Source organism: Pseudomyrmex gracilis, unplaced genomic scaffold (assembly GCF_002006095.1).
Source record: "Pseudomyrmex gracilis isolate BER0280 unplaced genomic scaffold, ASM200609v1 scaffold_20, whole genome shotgun sequence".
Lineage (NCBI taxonomy): Eukaryota > Metazoa > Arthropoda > Insecta > Hymenoptera > Formicidae > Pseudomyrmex > Pseudomyrmex gracilis.
The window spans coordinates 393,070-411,566 of NW_018020604.1; the positions used below are offsets into that span (position 1 = coordinate 393,070).

Sequence of the window (18,497 nt, forward strand, 5' to 3'; positions counted from 1 at the left end):
TCAAGTAGAAAAGTGCGGAGACACCGATAAACCAGATGACACGAGATAATCGATAAGTAGCCTTCTGAAGATATACAGTTTTTTTTATAATTAATCAATTTTTTACTGTATAGACAAAAATCTACTTCAATGCAAAAGTTTTGCTTTACATTCTCTCTAAACTTTGTCCAAAAGCAAACGTCAATAGACTATCAAAAAAAATATTTTTTTTTGTGAGATGTGTGTAAATTGCAAAAGTTGTAAATATTTTTGCTTTCTTTGCACACAAGGTTTTGTACTGCTGAACCTTAAATTTTTCTGTTCAAATGTTAAATTTTTTTTAGTAAAAATTTTCAAAGTAGGTGCAAGCTCTCATTATTAGTTTATATTTTGCAATATAAAAATTTTAGTGTTGATTTGACTTTCTGCGATAATTCTTTTACAGAAATCTTTCCGAAAAATAAAAAACGAATGAGAATGGAAAGATTTTTTTACAGAATATAGACAAACATGTTGGGAAAACATTGAAAACTCCTGCGATAGTGTTTTACGAGTATCTCTCGCATCAATATATATTTCGTGATTCTCTCTCTGCAAATAAACCGCCACTAAAAATAAAAGCATCTTTCCGTTGTTGGCGCGCCGCGGCGCTTCTCTTCTGGTGATACTCTGTCCGGACCGTTGCCATGAGCGAATTTACATGATCGACTGCCTCATGTTTATTCATGTAACCTCCGCACGGTCCAATTAATACACGCCGTCGCGATAATTACTGACGCCGGACATATATTCGTCACGGCGCCTATCGCCCTCCTTTATCCCCCCCCCTTTCCCTTGACCCCGCGTAAGTGCGATATTGTATATTATTTATAGAAATTTGTTTCCATAGACAAAGAGATCCCGGAAGTATTTTCATATACAACAAAATCCGCAATTTTTAAATGCAAAGAATATTTCTTGAAAAGATCAAATAAATAATACAGTATGTAAATAATACAGTAGATAAATACTACAAGAAATATAATATGTTAATAAAAGCATTAAAATTCTTGGAGTTTAAGTTTTATACACACTTAAGTGATTCAATAAAATAATTAGTTGCAAGCAGATCCTATGATAAACATATAAAAGTTAATTTTCCGTGACTCGCATTTAAAACTTCTTTACAACGGCACAAAGCTAATTCATGTATAGCATACTGATGCAATGTAATCCCGTTTGCGAAGGATCGGGAGTTTGAAAATGGTCCATCGCATCCAGCGAGATCTCGTTACCCGTATTATTCACTGCCGAGCAAAGCCCGGTGCATACAAATTTACATTTAAGTACATAAGCGTGTCGTAAATAATGTATACAAGAATGTATCTCGGTGAATGAAGCGCACGAGTAAAAAAAATTTGTATACGCTACACATGCTGATGTATCAACAGAAAAGTTAAACGGAATAGAATAGCTCAGCCAGCTTTTTACGTGGCGTTGAGAAAAATTGAGTTCCGAGAATATAATGAATTTATAGAGGGAAAGAGACACAAGAGCGAAAAAAAAAAAAAAAATGATGATGAAAATTTATTTCTATTTTTTCTACTTTTATATTTCCTCTTGTGCGACTGTTTATAATATTTAAGTTCGACTAAGACCGTTAAAAAAAAACTTGAAATTTTTGTGTTACATTTATGACAAGTCAATTTACGCTATTGCATTATTTATTTCCCGTATGCTTGCAAATTAGATTTGCAGAAGATATATATCGATGCCGCGACGAATGCGAATTTCTCTGCTCGGCGTTGCTTTCTGAACAAGATTTTGACGCTGGGATAAATTTGGAACAACCGCCTCGCGGATGTAACTCAGCTACGCTCGACGTTTCTCTACGCCTTAGTTTCGTGCTGAGAAACATGCGGGAATCATGAGCGTGTCGTTATGGAGAGTTTCCGAAGTTGCGTTCGGGTGTTTGCGAGTAAACGTGAAATTTACGCGACGCTAAAGGATCCTTCGGGATGCTGAAGAATCCGAACGACGTTCCGAGTTCGAGAGTAAATCTTCTTTGATCTTATGAAATTAACTGTGTGTGTGTGTGTGTGCGTGTGTGTGTATACAGTTATCGGTAACAGCAGCTTCACTTGAACACGTGCCGCTTTAAATAGACATCGCGTGTTGGTGCGTGGCATTTGTATACTTTTGCAAATATTATTTAGTATTTTCACGTATTGAAAAAGTAATCATTTTTTCACTAGCGGGCAATTTATAATTACAACGCGACCGTAATGAAGTTATCAATAAAATGAGATCGCGCGAGCGAATGATCGTTGTTGACAAACGAATTAGAATACGTGTACGACAAACAAAAATTGCTTGCTATTGAGTCGCTATCGATTGTCGATGTCGACAACAGTCAAAATGAATAGACATTGAAGAAAACATATCTCATTAAGACGTCTGAGTGCTCGTTTCAGTTATATTGAACGACGACATACGTAGATTGAAGTGTACACGCTCGTTTGTCAATGCGAGATAAGAAAGAGGTTTCGCTCGATCAGCGATAGAATAGGTCCGGATTTTGTAACGACAAGTGGATCGTATTTTGTTGCAATTTATCTGCAAATCGCACTTTATTCAGAAATTCACGCCAGTCGATAGTTTCTCATTACCGATACACGAACTTTGTGTCGTGAAATAATTATTCAAAATACTCGCGCGCGCATGTATAATATAATTAATATAATACCTGTGCAAAATGATATAATTACTTTCTCTTTAGAAAATAATGGTATCGATTCAGCGTTATAAATTCTACACGGTTTTGATACTCCGCTAAAATACGCTCGACATGGAATAAACGAAATTATTGCATTTAATTGCGATTATAAAAAAAAAAAACTTGACGAAAACAACAACGACGATGTTTTCAATTTAATTTTAATGCTCACCTCAGAATGCAAATAAAATACACGAAAGTTTAAAACTATTAGCGATGGGAAACTCTTCTGTTTGCACATTAAAAAAAAACACAGATATGTGGCAAAAGTCATATTTTTCACAGAATTGTTTGTAACAGCGATTCGTTATTGCAACACGTGCGTGTGATTATTCATGTTTGGTATGACGGTCTGATATTACGTTGCGCAGAAATTCAATAGGAGAAATATTATTTAATAGGCTTTTAAATTTGTAGTAAAAGTGTTTTAATTTAAATTTTTAAATTTTTAAATTTTTAATTTGTAGTGTCTGTTTATCTCTCACTCTATTTCTTCTTTTTCAAGAGTTGAAATCGATGCAGTATTAGCTTCACATACATGTGTTTGATAGATATATAAATTCCACTTTCCCGAATTTGATCTTTGCAATTTTTTTTAAACAGAAATATTTTACTGCTCTAAAATTTTTTTTTCAAATTAAAAAGAAAAACACTATTCAAAATGCAATATTGAATTTAAAAGAGAGAGAAAGAGAGAGAGAGAGAGAGAGAGAGAGAGAGAGAACTAGATCAACAAATTTAATGCAGAAGATCAGCTGGAATCTAATTATTAGCAATTAAAGCTAATTGACGAGGGGCTTCGCGCAGTACTCGCTATGTAAATGGAGAATCTAATAAGAGAATACCCGCGATCTTCTTGAAAGGAGGGAGGAAGTAGAAAATGCCACGCTTGCGAACCGAGATGTTCGACCCGATCGAAGTGGAGAAACCGTCGAGATGCATCAGGTTCTTACGGCTGCTGTGGAAATTCAGCAGATGCGTCTTCTCTCACGTGATGCTGATCTCTATGGTGGTTGCTTATTGTGTAATCGGCGCGTACGCCTTCGAGTCACTGGAGGCGAATCACGAGAGAGAGGTAAATTGCAAATCCCCATCTGAATTTTCAATCTTATCCAGCACACAGTTACACAATGCAACAACAACTATCGAACTTGCTTAAATTTGAAGTTTTTTTCCTTATTAAAGAACGAAACTTCGTCAAAATGCGCGACAAGATTTAAAAAAAAAATTATTTTTTATTTATTGATTTTACTTTTTTTATGTAGTATCAAATTATCCTCACGTTTATCCTCGTACGATCATTCTCATTGTGCATTGCTTCGTATTATATTTCGACTTGTTAAAACTTTCTGCGACGTAGTAACATTTTCTACTTCATTGTGAATATCGAATATATCAGCTTGTAGCTCAGTTGGTCTGTGCGGAACCAAAACCCCAAGAGATCCCAGATTCGAATCCGGACAAAACTGTGTTCGGATTTTTACGGCTCTCATGATCTGATAGCTCGCTGAGAATGTATCTTTGTCACGAGATTTCTCTAAATTTGAAGTGTTTACGCGCACTTTTGATGGTTCGGAGTCCATCTAAAATTGTAGGTCCTTTATTACACTCTAAGTCTGAAGCTATATAATTATTTTTGTTATTTATATTTTTTTGCATTCATTAAAAGAAAAATTTATCTCTTTGGATTACGCGTCTACTGCGTATAATCTGCGAGTAAGTCAGCAATCTACAAAACTTGTTGACTTCGTATAGCTTCGTCGCGATAAAGTATCACTTAGTGAGTCTCGATAGCATGATCGGAAACGCGGTTCGTCTATGAAATGATTCGAGGTGATAGGTTTTCGAAACGAATCTTCTCTATCAAATAACATTTTGATTTTATTAGCTGGTTAATCGAATTATTTACGCAGAACGATTTGATGGAGGCACATTCTCTGACCGCTCGTTGTCAGAAACACTCTCACATGACGATAATCTCGATTTTTATTATAATTTTACATATAACGAGATGCACATATTAATCCTCTGCACACAGTTCAAATTGTTCTTCTCATTCTCAAATAAATAGTCTGGTCCGAATTAATTTTAATTAATGTTGAGTCGGACTTGACGTAGGACTGCAAAGAGTTAACGTAATTTAGCTGATGGAATAATAAATAAACTTCTGTCACGTATCTAATTCCACATCGCGAATCGGAATTTACGGGGGGACGAGAATTAATTCAAACAACGACCGCAAAAAGATGGTGGAGTACGCGGGGACAAATAGTTTATTCCACATCGAATATTCCGCGCCCGTGTCAATGAATTATTGACTGACGCTGAGCGTCGAGAACCGAGGAGCGGCGCGACGCCGAGTAAGTACAATCGGTTCTTCACCCGCGCTCTTCTTCGCAGGTGAAAAAGAGCATCAAGGATGTACGAGGGAACGTCTCGGAGAAGCTATGGGAAATCACAAAGGATTTCGACGTGTTGATTCGGGAGGATTGGACGGAGAAAGCGCTGAGCGAGCTGAAGGTGTGCGATTTGCGTTTTTATTCCGTCGGATTCTACTTTCAATAAACAGCACGCGGAAAAACCTTATGGTTCTTCGATTTTGAAACTCGATGTCTCCGGAGAATTAACTATCAGTTTGCAAACATGAAGAAGCGCGTTTTGTTTACAGGAATTCGAGGACAGTCTCAGAAAAAAGATGACGAAAGAGGGATGGGACGGGAGCGAGGAAGAGAATACTATTCAGTGGACATTCGCCGGCGCTCTGTTCTATTCCATCATCGTCATCACGACGATCGGTAAGCCAATGTTCAAAGCGCGCCGACGAGATCATGGTATATAAAAACATGAGGTTATTAATAAACATAAAAGACAGAAACGTAGAAAATTTTATTAGTATGTTAACAACAAATTAAACATCGTGTCGTCTCATTTAAATTAATCGCCAACGCGAAAAGATGCGCACATATCGTGCTGTACAATGATAAAAACATATACATACATTTCTGTCACATCTTTGGCATTGTTTTCATTACAAAATAACATTAAGATAATTTTCAATTAAGATGAGATCCCGTTTAATTACTGCTTTTCGATCCCTTCGTTCGTTTTCGGCTTCCCGTCGTTCGTCTGCGTTTGATTCTTGCTCAATGACCGGCCGTAAATCACGTAATCCTCGGGTTCCGAATCATAGCCATATGGCCGTAACGACTCGAACTCATTACGGTGACCATAACCGCCGTAGGAATCCGGGTAATAATCACCGAAAGACGAATGTTGGTGGACGCCTTGCGGTCTTCGATTGCCGTAATAATTCGGCGCGTAACCGTTCGGCTCGAACTTGTGCGGCGTACTCTGCGAATTGTACGGTGGGATTACAAAGCAAGTTAATTTAATGGAGAATACTCCACAGTAAGATTGCAAGTTATAAAAAAAAACTCTATTGTAAAAAACTAAGTTGCTTGTCGATGGATTCTCACAAAGCGACAAAATAATTTGCTGAACGACAATCGTTTCTTTCTGTTCGAGAAGATATCTTCGCAAGAGAGAAAGGAAAGAGAAAATTTTTTGTTCTGTTATACGTTATACAAGTAGTACTTTAATTATTTATATTAAGAGTTTTTCAAGTGCATAAATATTTAAATAGATTTAAATCGTTTTCTTTACGGGATAATAATGTTCTCCCAGCAATTCCGGGAATCTTCTGCTGTTGAAGCAACAGTATTTCTTGTCTCTCGAGCACTGGCCCTGCAATAACATTCCAAGATTCATTTAAGTGCACCGAGTACTTTGCTGAGACGCACTTCGGTCAAACTCACGAATTTCAGACCGGGCGACGGACAATTGAAGCTGTATCTGCACTTGCAAGTGTCAAACTCGCGATAACGGGGATCATCTCTGATCCACGGCGGTACAGAATTCAGAATGCCGTCGTGTCCATTCTGCTCGAAACGAGGTGGTCTGAAACGTCAACGTACATATACACACACACACACACACGGGACGTGGTGAGAAATAATTTAGCTGCGGAAGTTGATGTAGATGTGAAAACGAGAGGGCGTACTGAGTTCGAGCGCGTTTATGAAAAATATATACGTTGCGCGCTGATAAGCCGGCAACCCGGGAATGAGCCATTTCTCGTAAAATATTGTTACGAGCGCCGCGCCTTGCACACAATTAAATGTGCGGGACATCTATAAATTTAAGCGGCCGCGCTTCCGTGTAAAGAGACGACGCTCGCTATTTATTTTAATCGGATAATTGGATGGTTTATTATAAAGCGATAGTCGCGTGAGGGAGATCGAGGTTCCGGTCGACGGAAAATCTCTCACTTTTCCGAGATAAATAAATCCGTTAAAAAAAAAAAAAAAAAAAAAAAAAACAATTTAGCGCAATCTCGCTGATGATATATATCAACTGTATAAACGTGGGATTAAACAATCGCGTCGCGGATCTCGCGATTTTTTTAAACCGTCTCAGCGAGAGAGACTCCGGCAAGCCGATTAATCAAATTGAGTTAACAATTACGCGGTATAAAATATTCGGTAATAGTTTTGAAAAGAGATACGGAGCGTGATTATACCGGGAACGCGCAGTGCATTACCTGCCGATTATTCCGCTCGGTCCACCGGGTCCGACGAGAATACCGTTACCGCCTGGATACGACGGTCTGAACGGCCTGTAGCCATTAGGCCCGTAAGAACCCGGGTATTGAGGTCTGAAGCCGTTGTTATCAGAACTTTCCAAATCGGATGGCTCGTACACCTGATACCTAAAAGTCGAGCACGTGAGAAACTACGTCGCGAAGTATCATATGTCTTACTTCGTCGCTGAAACGTAGGAACAAGTTTAATAAATGAGTAAACTCATGATAAAAAAAAAAAAAAAAAACAAAAATAAAAAAATAAAAAAATCAAGTTCCCGACGTCTCAAATAAATTTTCTACTCTCTCGAAATTACACACGCATAATTAGATAAGCAATTTACTAATTAGTATGCGATAACGCAATCATGCAAATTGTAGATGTCGTACATGGCTCTTTTGGTATTCAACTCTAAAAGAAATGGTCCGGCTAATGAGAGTCGAGCGCTTGTTGTATATATGCGAAGTATTTTCAAATGTAAATTAATACACGTTATAATTTGAATTGCATGTAAAATTCGAAAATCTATAACGATGCTTGATTTCAATCACGTATACAGAAACAACTCCTTTATTACCCGGTGAATTTAATAACGCGTATTGTGTCGTTAAATTATTTTACTTAAATTCACAATTCAAACTTTGTTTTTTTTTTACACAAGAAACTATATTTTTTTATATAACTTTAAAACCCTATATTTTTTTATATAACTTTAAAACAAACTAATATTGTGCGTTATATATGTATGTGATACTAAAAGAAAAGTTGTGTAAATAATCCCTTTATACTCGCCCTTGTGACTTAGATTTGAAAAAAACCCTCTTTACGATAAATCGTACACACGATGTGATAGCACACACCTACTGTCGGATCGCGGGCTCGCCTTTTGCTTGTTGTCGTCCCAGGTCCAGGAGTCGTTTTCGGCGGTCGCCGTCGCAACCGCGACGACAAAAGTCAAGAGAGCACCTGGTCGCATTGCTCGTTACGTAAAGAGTAAACAGAATCGAGAAACTCGTCTCTCGATCACCGTGGTCAACAAAAAGGGAAAGACACACGGGCACGGTACTCGAAGTAACGACTAAATGAGAGTGAAAGTGAATCGCGCGTTTATATATGCATCGCGGGAAGGTGAACGCACAGCTACATTTCGAGGTCTTTTTGGACGATAATCATCAATGGATCGTTCTCTCCAGCACTCGACTCGTGTGTATCCTTTGTTTCCACAAGGAAAGCAAAAAAATTCGACTACAACGCGAGATAATTGTTATATTTCACGTGCGTATATTTCACGTTGAAGCGAAAAACTTCTTCCCTTTCAATCGCGAGATCTCTGCCGAGAGATTAAGTTTTCAACAATCTCGACTTTTTTCTTTTAAATACACGAGATGTGTGTATGTTTTATAGGAAAAAAAAAAAAAAAAAATAAAAGAAAGAACGTCATGTTCCCTCGTTGAAGGAACGCTCGTACTTCAATCTTCCGTTGCTACGAGCGTTTGCTTGACTTTATGACGCAACAGTAGAAGCATCCTGCTTTACAGCGTGTGAGAGGAGCAAGTCCGCCTCGATAAAACTTCTCCCGTGATGGCGCAAACACAATTCCACATATTATTTAAAGAGCTTCCAAGATTTTAACGATAATTAAAATCCATCAATATTTTCATGTCAAATGAAACGTTGAGCAATTAGCGATGCGTGGTTGATTATCGAATATTTTCGTATAGAGGATAACAAGTATCTATTATTGCTGTAATTACAGCCGACGAAATTGTATGAAGTAATGTTTCATCATTAATAACCGAGCGGTCAGTATCTCGTTTGGTATCGCGCGCGGGCCGAGCAAATTACATTCGGCGTCTGTCGATTTACAAGCGCGCAACGTTATATTACGCGGTACGGGTATGTAATAGCGCGTGGGTGGTGATCAGATCGGATTTTGAGAGACCGGTTCCGCTCTTACGAAGCGATCGTAACGTCCTTCGACTTGGGAAAAACCCGAAGAAGGGAAGCCGCGAGTGCGCGCGAGCTCTTTGACCTCCTTTTTTATAAAACAATATTAAGACACACATGGCGCAATGTTAATTCCTCGCATTTTCCGCGACATCGAAATTGCCGCTATTAGAAATGTGCGGCTATTAGTTTTGAAGAATACATCCTTCATTAAACCACATTTGCCTGCCAATCTTCGAACAGAAATTCTCCGCATGTCACACAAAAACCGCAGAAGGGAATACGCGCGCGTATTTTTTTATTTCGTTTTTAACTTAATATATCCCAGAACCGAGCATTTTTTTACACAACTGTATGTATGTGTGCGCGCGTACGTGTGCTATTCCTATTGTTTCATTTTATGAAATATATTTTATACAGAAAAATGGTTTTCTATAAAAGTGACACTCTATGTCGGCTATTCGATTTGAAACGAGTCGTGTTGGAGTTGTGGGTGTGTGTGTGTGTATGTGTACGTGCGATCGATGAATGAAAAAATAAAAAAGGACAGCAGAAATTTGGCTGAAAATATTATGAGTTCCCGTCGGTTAAAACGAACTTATATACGACGCAAATGCACAAGTGCACATTGTGTGCATTTTTTAACGCGAAAAAATGAACACAAGCGCGTCAAGAACAAATATATGAAACGTTCTCGTATCCGGTGTGTCGGCATTGAAATTCATTTCCGGAGTATCTATCAGTTGTGAGGTTAAACAGGAGATTAAAGGAGTATAACGAGAGATTGTATTTACGTGATTTTATTTACAGAACGAGAAGGTAGAGAGGTTGGAATAGAATTCGCCACGGGTATGCATATTTTTCGCATTCGGTATAAATAAAAACGTTATCTTAAGTCAGCGCTCGCGAAACAGAATCCAATCAAATAGCGCCTAACCCTTTGGCGCGGTTTGATGAGATTGGATCTTCGCCGCTTCGGAACGAGACTTGTCACTCGGATCCGCGAAAATTCAATTCGCGTACCGAGCGGAAAGGACCTACTCTTCGTCGCGGCGCTTTTCAACTAATTTCCTGGCACGTAATTTTTTTCTTTTTCTTAAGTAATTTCCTGGTACCGTAAATACGATAAAAAAGAAGGAAGATGCGCTTTGACCGTCCGCGACTTCCATCCCGCGCATTTAATGCGATAATCCCGCCGTTAAAAATAATCGCGTGTCGTGTTACGTGCGGAATTACATTTCATTTATCTTACCGCGCGCGCACGTGCAATTGTAAAAAGAAGAAGTGTGCACGCGTGTATGTGTATACATTTTACTCTGGAAAAAATTGTGTTGATGATCTCTTTATGTTAGTTTTTCATCGCTACTTTGTAACGAGAAAAGAAGATCTTTAATCTTCGATATTAAGTATCTCGACAATAAAGCTTCTAATGAAAATCTCGTTACGGCAAAGTCTACATAAAATTAATTAAGGAACAAGCTTTGTGAAGAATAGTGATTTATTCTTAAGCTTGTTAGTTTTGGATCTTTGTTTGATTTCTATTTGCAACTCGCGCACATTCTGATTTGATTGTTTAAAACAAATTTGTTACACAGAGATAGAAAATCATTTTGCAGAAAGAACATTGACCTGTGCCTTCTTCTTCTGGTTCTTCAGAAGATCACTTCCGCCTCGCAGTTGTAAACAATCAGTTTCAGCGACGATAAACTGGTTGACTCGGTTTTAAGAAGTCAATAAGAAGTCTCACAGACTCATCGTAATTTCTCGCGGTCGACTCGGTCATCGCTTGCGATCGAACACGCTTATCCTCCGATGACGGCGAAAATTCATTTCTTTAACGGGCTCGATCGCGGTGAACGACTCTGTCTCTCTATCTCTCTCCTCTCTCTTTCTCTTTTTCCCTCTCTTCTTATATTTTCTTTCTTTTAAAATAATTTCCTGCCATCGGCTCCTCCTGCGCGACCTACTTCTCATCTTCTGCCTTCCCTCTCTCTTTCTTTCTCGATCACTTTTCCTTCTTTCGACCACTTCTTCTGTCAGAATAAGAGCGTTACACAGCTTCGGGAAAGAGGGGAAAAAAAGGAACAGAGAAGAATAAAGGCGGGGATCTCGCAACACGAATAGATCGCAATGCCTTTTCGACATCTTGCAATCCCCGGGAAATTCATGTATTCGCTATGAGAAAACATTTTTGCCTCCGCCTTCTTCCCTGTTCCGGATTGCATACGCTTGCATAATGTATAGTGTGCAGCGCCTGAAATTTATACCGTATGCGAGAAAGATCCTTCTTGTGTGGCAGTTTTCGGGGAGAAACCGCCTATCATAAACAACGGCGCCGCCGCTCACCTATATTTCGAATAGCTAAAATTGGATAACGATATTCCAAAATATTTCTCCCGTTGCCCGTGATCTCTCGTATAATCAAAAAGTATATATATCGCGTGCGAAAAACGCCGTTTTCCGGCACGAAATCTTTTATCGTGCTTAAAATCCTTGGTAAAATCAATCCCCCGCTAAGGGCGATCCAAATTGCCTTCGTCGTCGCATTTCGCGGCGAGATCGCCGTAATAAATGGCTTCTTCGGGGCAAATTTATGAAATTGGATCGTCGCGTTCCGTTTTCCTTCCCCGACTCTTTTCCCGCCGCGCCGTTCTAGACCGCGGATAAATCCACCCTTTCGATAAAGTGGGAAAGGACTTGTTATGGGTGCGCTTTGACTAGGTTTCCCGGCGCGACAGGCAACTTCCTCCAATGGGAAACCTTGCGTCATAAAATAAAATTGATTGAGTTTTATCCTGTTCCATTCCGCGAAAATGGCACGTTACTCGGATATCCTGTAATGAGAAGGATCTAAAGTAAGCTTCATTCGTTTCTTCTTACAAATACGTTTTATTAAAAAATATTTGAAAATACTTGGAACGGCTGCAATTTGAATAAATATATGTAGCATCAGAATTTGCATAACGAAAGTTACTCGATGATTCAAATTCAAGGACTACGAATAATATTGAGTTACTTTGAATAGAATTTAACCCATTATTCTAAACCTTATTACATTATCATTTTATTACGTAATTGTTTTAACTTTAAGTTAATGACATATCTCTCCTTTTTTCATAATTTGTTTTTTTTTTAATAAGTTGCCTCACAACACAACGCTTTTCTCTCTTGACTTTCTAATATCAAAATATCTTACACAAAATTATTTTTCGCAATGTTATTTTTCTTTCGCGTGAAGTATAATCCATCAGTTCTCGATGTTATTAAAAAAAAAAATATTTATTTTATTCAGGAGTAAAATAAAAATGTGAAAAATCTCTCGATAACAACAGGAGAAGATGCAGCGCACGTTGGAGAATAACGGAAATATTATGTAAATTGTATACATGTATGTATATTGAGGGATGATCTTGTGTATGATTACAAATAAGGAATGTCGGCGACCTTGACCCAGATTCGTAGACAAAATGATGAAGTTATGCGCGCGGCTCCGAAGAAAAGATTCAAGGCAAAAGCGCGGCTGAAGATCTAAACGACCTCGCGGATCCGTTTCGTCTAATTTCGAGGCTTTAAGATGGTGATTAACCTTGGCTTTGAATGCACTCTTCTTTTATCGATCGACTCATTCAAAGAAACGACACAGCCAAGCTTCTCATTATGTTCCTCGCGAATCTCTTTGTTGAGACACTTTTATTGAGCGTATCATCGCGTAGCAATTTTCTTTTTCTTTTTTTTAACAAACTAGACACGACAGAGAATTTCAATACATTTGAAGTATCGACTTTCCATAAATCTTCTGTAAGAGAGAAAGACATTGACACTTTTCTAAGTACAAGTAAACACATGTTTGGCAACTCTCTTGGCCTAAATGTGGATTTAATTCAATCTAAAACCTCAAAGGTCTTACTCAAATCCCCTCAAATTTTTCTACGTGTTCAAAAGCCTAACTTGACCGCATTTTTCTCATTTCTTTTTTTTTTGTTTTAAACAATTTTCCGTTTTTAAACAAAGATATTGTTTCTTAATATAGGATACGGTCACATCGCCCCGAAAACAAAAAATGGAAAAGTGGTGACCATTTTTTACGCCATCCTCGGTATTCCACTTATGTTGCTTTGCCTGTCGAATATCGGAGATGTGATGGCGTCGAGTTTTAGGTAACACGATACTTAATCGAATATAATACGGGTCATGTACTCTGGAAAATGAAATTGTTTTTTTTTTTTTTTTCGTGCAAAAGTGTGTTTTTTGTCTCGTGGAGAGAGCGTTCGTAAGTTTTTTATTATTATTAAAAAGTCATATATTGTTTCTATTGTCAATGTTTTGTTTTAGATTTCTATACTGGAAAGTGTGTTGCTACATATGCACGAAACCTCCGAAAAAACGACGATCACGCAGAGATGCATTTGTCAGATCGTATTCCGTTCGCCAGTCAGGGTAATTTTATACATATAAAAAAAAAATCAAGAAAATATTATAGTTTGTAAATGTAGCAAAAACATAGAAAAATGTGAAGCAAAGCAAAACACATTTCAAATCGAAATATCAATCTGTAAAAACGTATGTTCATAAAAATTGTACACGATTGTTGTGACACAGATATGTTTTTTGTACTTTATTATTACAAGGCGATACGGATCGAGCAAAGGCCCGTTTCGCCGATCTATGCGAGTGAGTCAACGATCAGCTGACTCAGCCTTGGGACTTTCCGAGAGTATGACGAGGTCTTCGTACTCCGATACTGATTGCAGGTAAGATTTTGTCAGAGATTCAAGTGTAGTTTTATCTGAAAAAATCAAAATAAAACTTTAACCTTGAGAGAGAAATAATCATATTTAATGCGTGAAAGAGAAAATATATATGTACGTATGTGCTAATGAGGAGTTAAAAAAAAATGTAAGCAACAAAAACGCAGGTATTTGTCACGACGTTTCGAAAGCGAGTCGAAGACAAGCGGTTACGCGTCTTCTGTAAATCAACCAACGGAGACCACAAAAGCCGCCACTATGCCACGTTATTCGGATCTTCCTCTAGCTATTCCGAGAAACGTAAAAGGTATTTATGTCAATTAAAAACACTGCATTATTATTATTATTTATATTTTTTGTTGTTAATTTATTATAAATCGGCTTCAAGACGTACGTCATCATAAAATTACCAGATAAAATAATTTGTTTTTGCACGCACACAAACATTTGCACTTGAAATATTCAATAAAATACTTTAGTTAATAAGGTATTTTATTGCTAAATAATCAAAGAAATAATATGAATTTTTATTAATTAAAAACGTGAAATTTCACTAATTTTCTCTCGTTTATCTTGTGTGTAATACATTATTTGCATAATAAGAGAGTGAGCAAACAACATGTTGTCAATATTAAATACATAAAATCACACGCGCGCGATATAAAAGCGTCGTGATTGCCGTTTCTTGTGAAATATATACATATATATATCTGCTTGATATTAATTAATTAATTCAAGCGCGCAGATGGGTTGCAACGTATACTCGTTATCGATTAATTAAACTATCGGCCGGTTTGCGTTACTTTCATTATCGCGTATAGCCAGTCCCAGGATGACGACGCAGTCGTTGGACAGAAAATTGCTGATGAGTCCGAGCGATGTGGATCGTTCGCCGGTTTTGTGCAATAAATATGCGCTGGACGATTTGGAGGACGAGATGTTGAAGTGGCAGCCGCCACCGCAAAACAGAGGCAAGTATCACCACTACGCAAATAAATTAAATTTGTTTTTAATTGTAGTACAAATACTATTTATATTATTGAAAAATTCAAACGCGATATCAAACGTGGTGTTCAAGACGCTCTCAAAGAGATCGCCGTGTGCAAATACATTATAATAAAATCAATATTAATTGCAGTCGAAAACTCGGAAAAATCACCAAGCAATGAAATGACCGAAGAGCCGGATAGCGTCGAAAAGCAAACAACCTTCAATCCTAGATCCTTGCCGAGAAGATGCTTTTCGGTAGAAGGGACCACGACGAATCACAGAGCGAATATGGCATCCGGGCTTCGACCCACTTCTGTGTATTTGGAAATGGAACATATGAGACGATCGCAATCCACCAAGAGTAGTAGACGCACTAGGAGCAATTATCCCGTCGGTGAGCGAGCTGGTGATGAATGCAAATATTTCGGGAATTAAATCTGAATTACTAATCAGTGTAATAATTGCGCTGATTTCGCGCAACTGCTGATGAGAAATTTCGAGACAAAAAAAAATTAATTTAAATTTAAATAAATATACCATTGAGATTAAAAAAAAATAATTCTCAGAAGTTGATATTAAATGCAAGAATTTTATTTGCATCTTTAAGTCTTACACGTTGTTTAGCGCGTACATATAAAAGATATAAACGTAACAAGTTTTATAACACACTTCGTTAATCCGTATCGAGAAAAAGTTTACATTGTTTCAAGTTTTTGATTGCATTTTTCTAATTAAACGATGTACGACTCTTCAATAACAAACCAATCGATACTCGTGTATTTCCTAATCGTTACATATTCGTCCCCAGCGCGCTCGTACAAACGGGGACCACCACTGTCGCCGAGGATTATGTCTCCGATGGGATTCGCAGTGCATCGACAGGTTTACACCGACGAAATTGATTTTGACTACGACCACCACTCCAGCACGGATGACCAGCAGGAAAGACAGCCGATCAAACCCGTGCCCATCTGGCTGTGCGTCTTCCTGGTCGTTAGTTACATTTTTGGCGGCGCTTTTCTCTTCAGCAAATGGGAGAAATGGGAGTTACTCGACTCGGCTTACTTCTGCTTCATCACGTTGACCACCATCGGTTTGTTTCTCTTTATTGCCATTCTTTTCTTCTGTTTTTTTTTTTTTTTTATTCGTAAAAGATATTGTTTTCAATAATATTTAATTTAGTAAAATTAACAACATAAACTTTTTATTCAAGTTTGCAGGTTTTTTACTTTTTGGAAACAATACGAGAGACGGAAATTGATATTTTAGTGAGATAAAATTTGTGCTCTTGTCTAGTTATCTACAGCCATAAACTTCGCGCTAACTTCGTACGCGAGAGTCACGCGTGATATCCCGTTTCTCTTCTCTTTTAAGGTTTCGGCGACTTTGTGCCGGCGTACGCGCAGAAGGGCATCGCTCTTTGTTCCCTCTACTTGCTATTTGGAATTGCTTTGCTGGCAATGAGCTTTAATCTGGTGCAAGAAGAGGTCATCAACAACGTGAAGAGCGTCGCAAAGAGGCTGGGTATCATCAAAGAAACCGACGACGAGGAAGAGGCCGAGGACTACGACGAATACGACCCCGAGTACGAGGAGGAGGTTTATGAAAACGAGCCCAAGCTATGATCTCGCGGTTTTCAGCTTATCATTCGAGACGAGATCGAGGACGCGCGTCATCCATTGCGTCGTCAACACGAGAAATTCTCCGGATTTCTAGGTTCACGTTTCCTCTCCTCCCACCTCTTATCTCCCAGTCAAGAACGTATAAGTCAGTTTTGCGATACAACCAAATATACAGACCTGATCTCGCGCGAAAATCTCTCGAATATACTTGGAGAGAATAAATAATCTGATATGTATTTTTCTACGCGAGAGAGTTTCTTGCGTAGGAATAAATCGGTACAGACACGCGAAATCAAATCGATGTAAGTATGAATTTGCATTCTGTCACTCGCGTGGCGTCACTCAGTGAGTCACTTATTGATATGATATATGAAATAGGCGAAGAAATTGACATTTTGAATACGAGAAAATTGCAATACGTGAGAAACGGACTTTTAGATTTGAAAACGTCTTTTGGGTAAAAAAAAAAAAAAAAAAAATTGCAAGTTTCAATATCTGCGCACGTTGAAACGCTCTATTCTCAAATTGTATTTACGGAATAACGTCGGGAAGAAAAACCACCACATATTGCGAATCAGAAAATACCGCGCTGTGTAATGCCGCTGGTATACATACATACGTACGTAAATTCTGAGAATTAGTTTCTATATAAAATAAATGAAAGAACAATTGCAAAATGCAATTAGATTTACATATATATTGCATAGCGGTTGCTTTAATAATTAGTCGACATTTGCATTTCGAGTGGTTTCTTTTCAGGAGTTTATCATATAATTGTGTTTGCATGCAATTTTACGTGTATTACACGTAAAGAGAAAAAAGAAGTAGAGATATACTTGAATAAAAATTATAAAATATGTAAGCATATGTTATATGATTGTAATATTAGTATTCGTGTTTTCTGCCTCTGTTATATTTTGCGCGTTTGCCAAAATGTAACGCACAACATTTTTACGCGCAGACACTTTAATTTTTCTCGGCAAACACGTCGCAAAAGACAAAATTTCGTCGAGCGCGCGATATTCGTTTCTGTTTTTTTTTTTTTTTTTTAAGAAGCTACGTAAAATCGCTAAAATTGCGAAACGCGCTTTTAAGAGATATTCTCCCCGGATTTTTTCCCAGCAGTCCTTTAAATTTTCTTCGAACACATCCGTGCACACACGCGCGCGCGCGTGACGAGGGAATGCGATTATCTCTCAGCGAGCGAGTGCGCGACATTTTCGCGCGGCTTACTACTTTCCGCTCGCGGAAGATTGTTCTTACAATATTTTCCCGGACGCACTTGCCGCATGCGAAATTCACGCTTGCTATGCAAATCCCTTTCATCCCCTTTGCGACCCGCTCACGCATACAGGGACACGTTACGTTTCATACGCTGTTACGTTCGCAGTCGCATTTCGCTGTTTAAATCGCAGAGGACGTTAATCGTCTCGACGACGACGGCGGCGGCGGCGGCGGCGGCGGCAGCGGCGGCGGCGGCAGCATGCCGTTAACAGTTCTGGCTTCAACGACTTGATAATCGCGCGATAAAGCCCACTCGAAGGAGAAATAATAGTCGCTAAGAACTTCCGTTTGCGTCCATTACGAACCACCCCCAGCGGCGTGCGCGAGAAATCTGCATTTCATAAATTTTAAAGCCGACCGAGGCAACGTGCCGCACGATCTCTCTCTCTCTCTCTCGGCAACACAAAATTATTCTTCGCGAGAAGTTAAATATTTTTGCGCGGAGTAGACGTACTCCGGTGAATATTTTATCTATCGAGAAATATTCCGCAGCAATCCACTTTCACTTATTCTTTCGCACAGAGAGAGTAAT

General features: G+C 38.4%; 2 protein-coding genes across 10 annotated transcripts; one reads left to right on the forward strand and one right to left on the reverse strand.

Annotated features, from left to right (window-relative positions):
• The first annotated feature begins 1,875 nt into the window (after window positions 1-1,875).
• LOC109851764 lies at window positions 1,876-17,543 on the forward strand. Of its 9 annotated transcripts, none has more exons than XM_020422161.1 (12): window positions 1,876-2,136; window positions 3,482-3,809; window positions 5,135-5,254; window positions 5,403-5,529; window positions 13,352-13,478; window positions 13,654-13,758; window positions 13,950-14,072; window positions 14,237-14,376; window positions 14,891-15,040; window positions 15,208-15,453; window positions 15,868-16,152; window positions 16,434-17,543. In XM_020422161.1, exons 2-12 carry the CDS (start codon window positions 3,615-3,617, stop codon window positions 16,682-16,684), a joined length of 1,869 nt encoding a protein of 622 aa, XP_020277750.1. In that variant the 5' UTR covers window positions 1,876-2,136; window positions 3,482-3,614; the 3' UTR covers window positions 16,685-17,543. The 9 variants fall into 9 exon arrangements, with proteins under 9 accessions (XP_020277750.1, XP_020277754.1, XP_020277752.1 ...); XM_020422165.1 differs by having other exon boundaries at window positions 3,508-3,809; XM_020422163.1 differs by having other exon boundaries at window positions 3,517-3,809.
• On the reverse strand, window positions 5,602-8,451 carry LOC109851765. Its single transcript, XM_020422170.1, has 5 exons — window positions 8,235-8,451; window positions 7,335-7,502; window positions 6,550-6,691; window positions 6,398-6,478; window positions 5,602-6,085 (listed from the first exon to the last, which is right to left on the reverse strand). Exons 1-5 carry the CDS (start codon window positions 8,348-8,350, stop codon window positions 5,813-5,815), a joined length of 780 nt encoding a protein of 259 aa, XP_020277759.1. The 5' UTR covers window positions 8,351-8,451; the 3' UTR covers window positions 5,602-5,812.
• Window positions 17,544-18,497: the final 954 nt, after the last annotated feature.

Bases quoted from the DNA above. Each gene is read 5' to 3' on its own strand.
- LOC109851764 (XM_020422161.1), top strand. From the start codon at position 3,615: ATGCCACGCTTGCGAACCGAGATGTTCGACCCGATCGAAGTGGAGAAA. The intron at 13,759-13,949 runs GTAATTTTATAC...TATTATTACAAG, and splicing joins TATTCCGTTCGCCAGTCAGG to GCGATACGGATCGAGCAAAG. The intron at 15,454-15,867 runs GTGAGCGAGCTG...ATTCGTCCCCAG, and splicing joins TAGGAGCAATTATCCCGTCG to CGCGCTCGTACAAACGGGGA.
- LOC109851765 (XM_020422170.1), bottom strand. From the start codon at position 8,350: ATGCGACCAGGTGCTCTCTTGACTTTTGTCGTCGCGGTTGCGACGGCG. The intron at 7,503-8,234 runs GTGTGTGCTATC...CTCGACTTTTAG, and splicing joins AGCCCGCGATCCGACAGTAG to GTATCAGGTGTACGAGCCAT. The intron at 6,086-6,397 runs GTAAAGAAAACG...TACAATTCGCAG, and splicing joins TGGGAGAACATTATTATCCC to AGTACGCCGCACAAGTTCGA.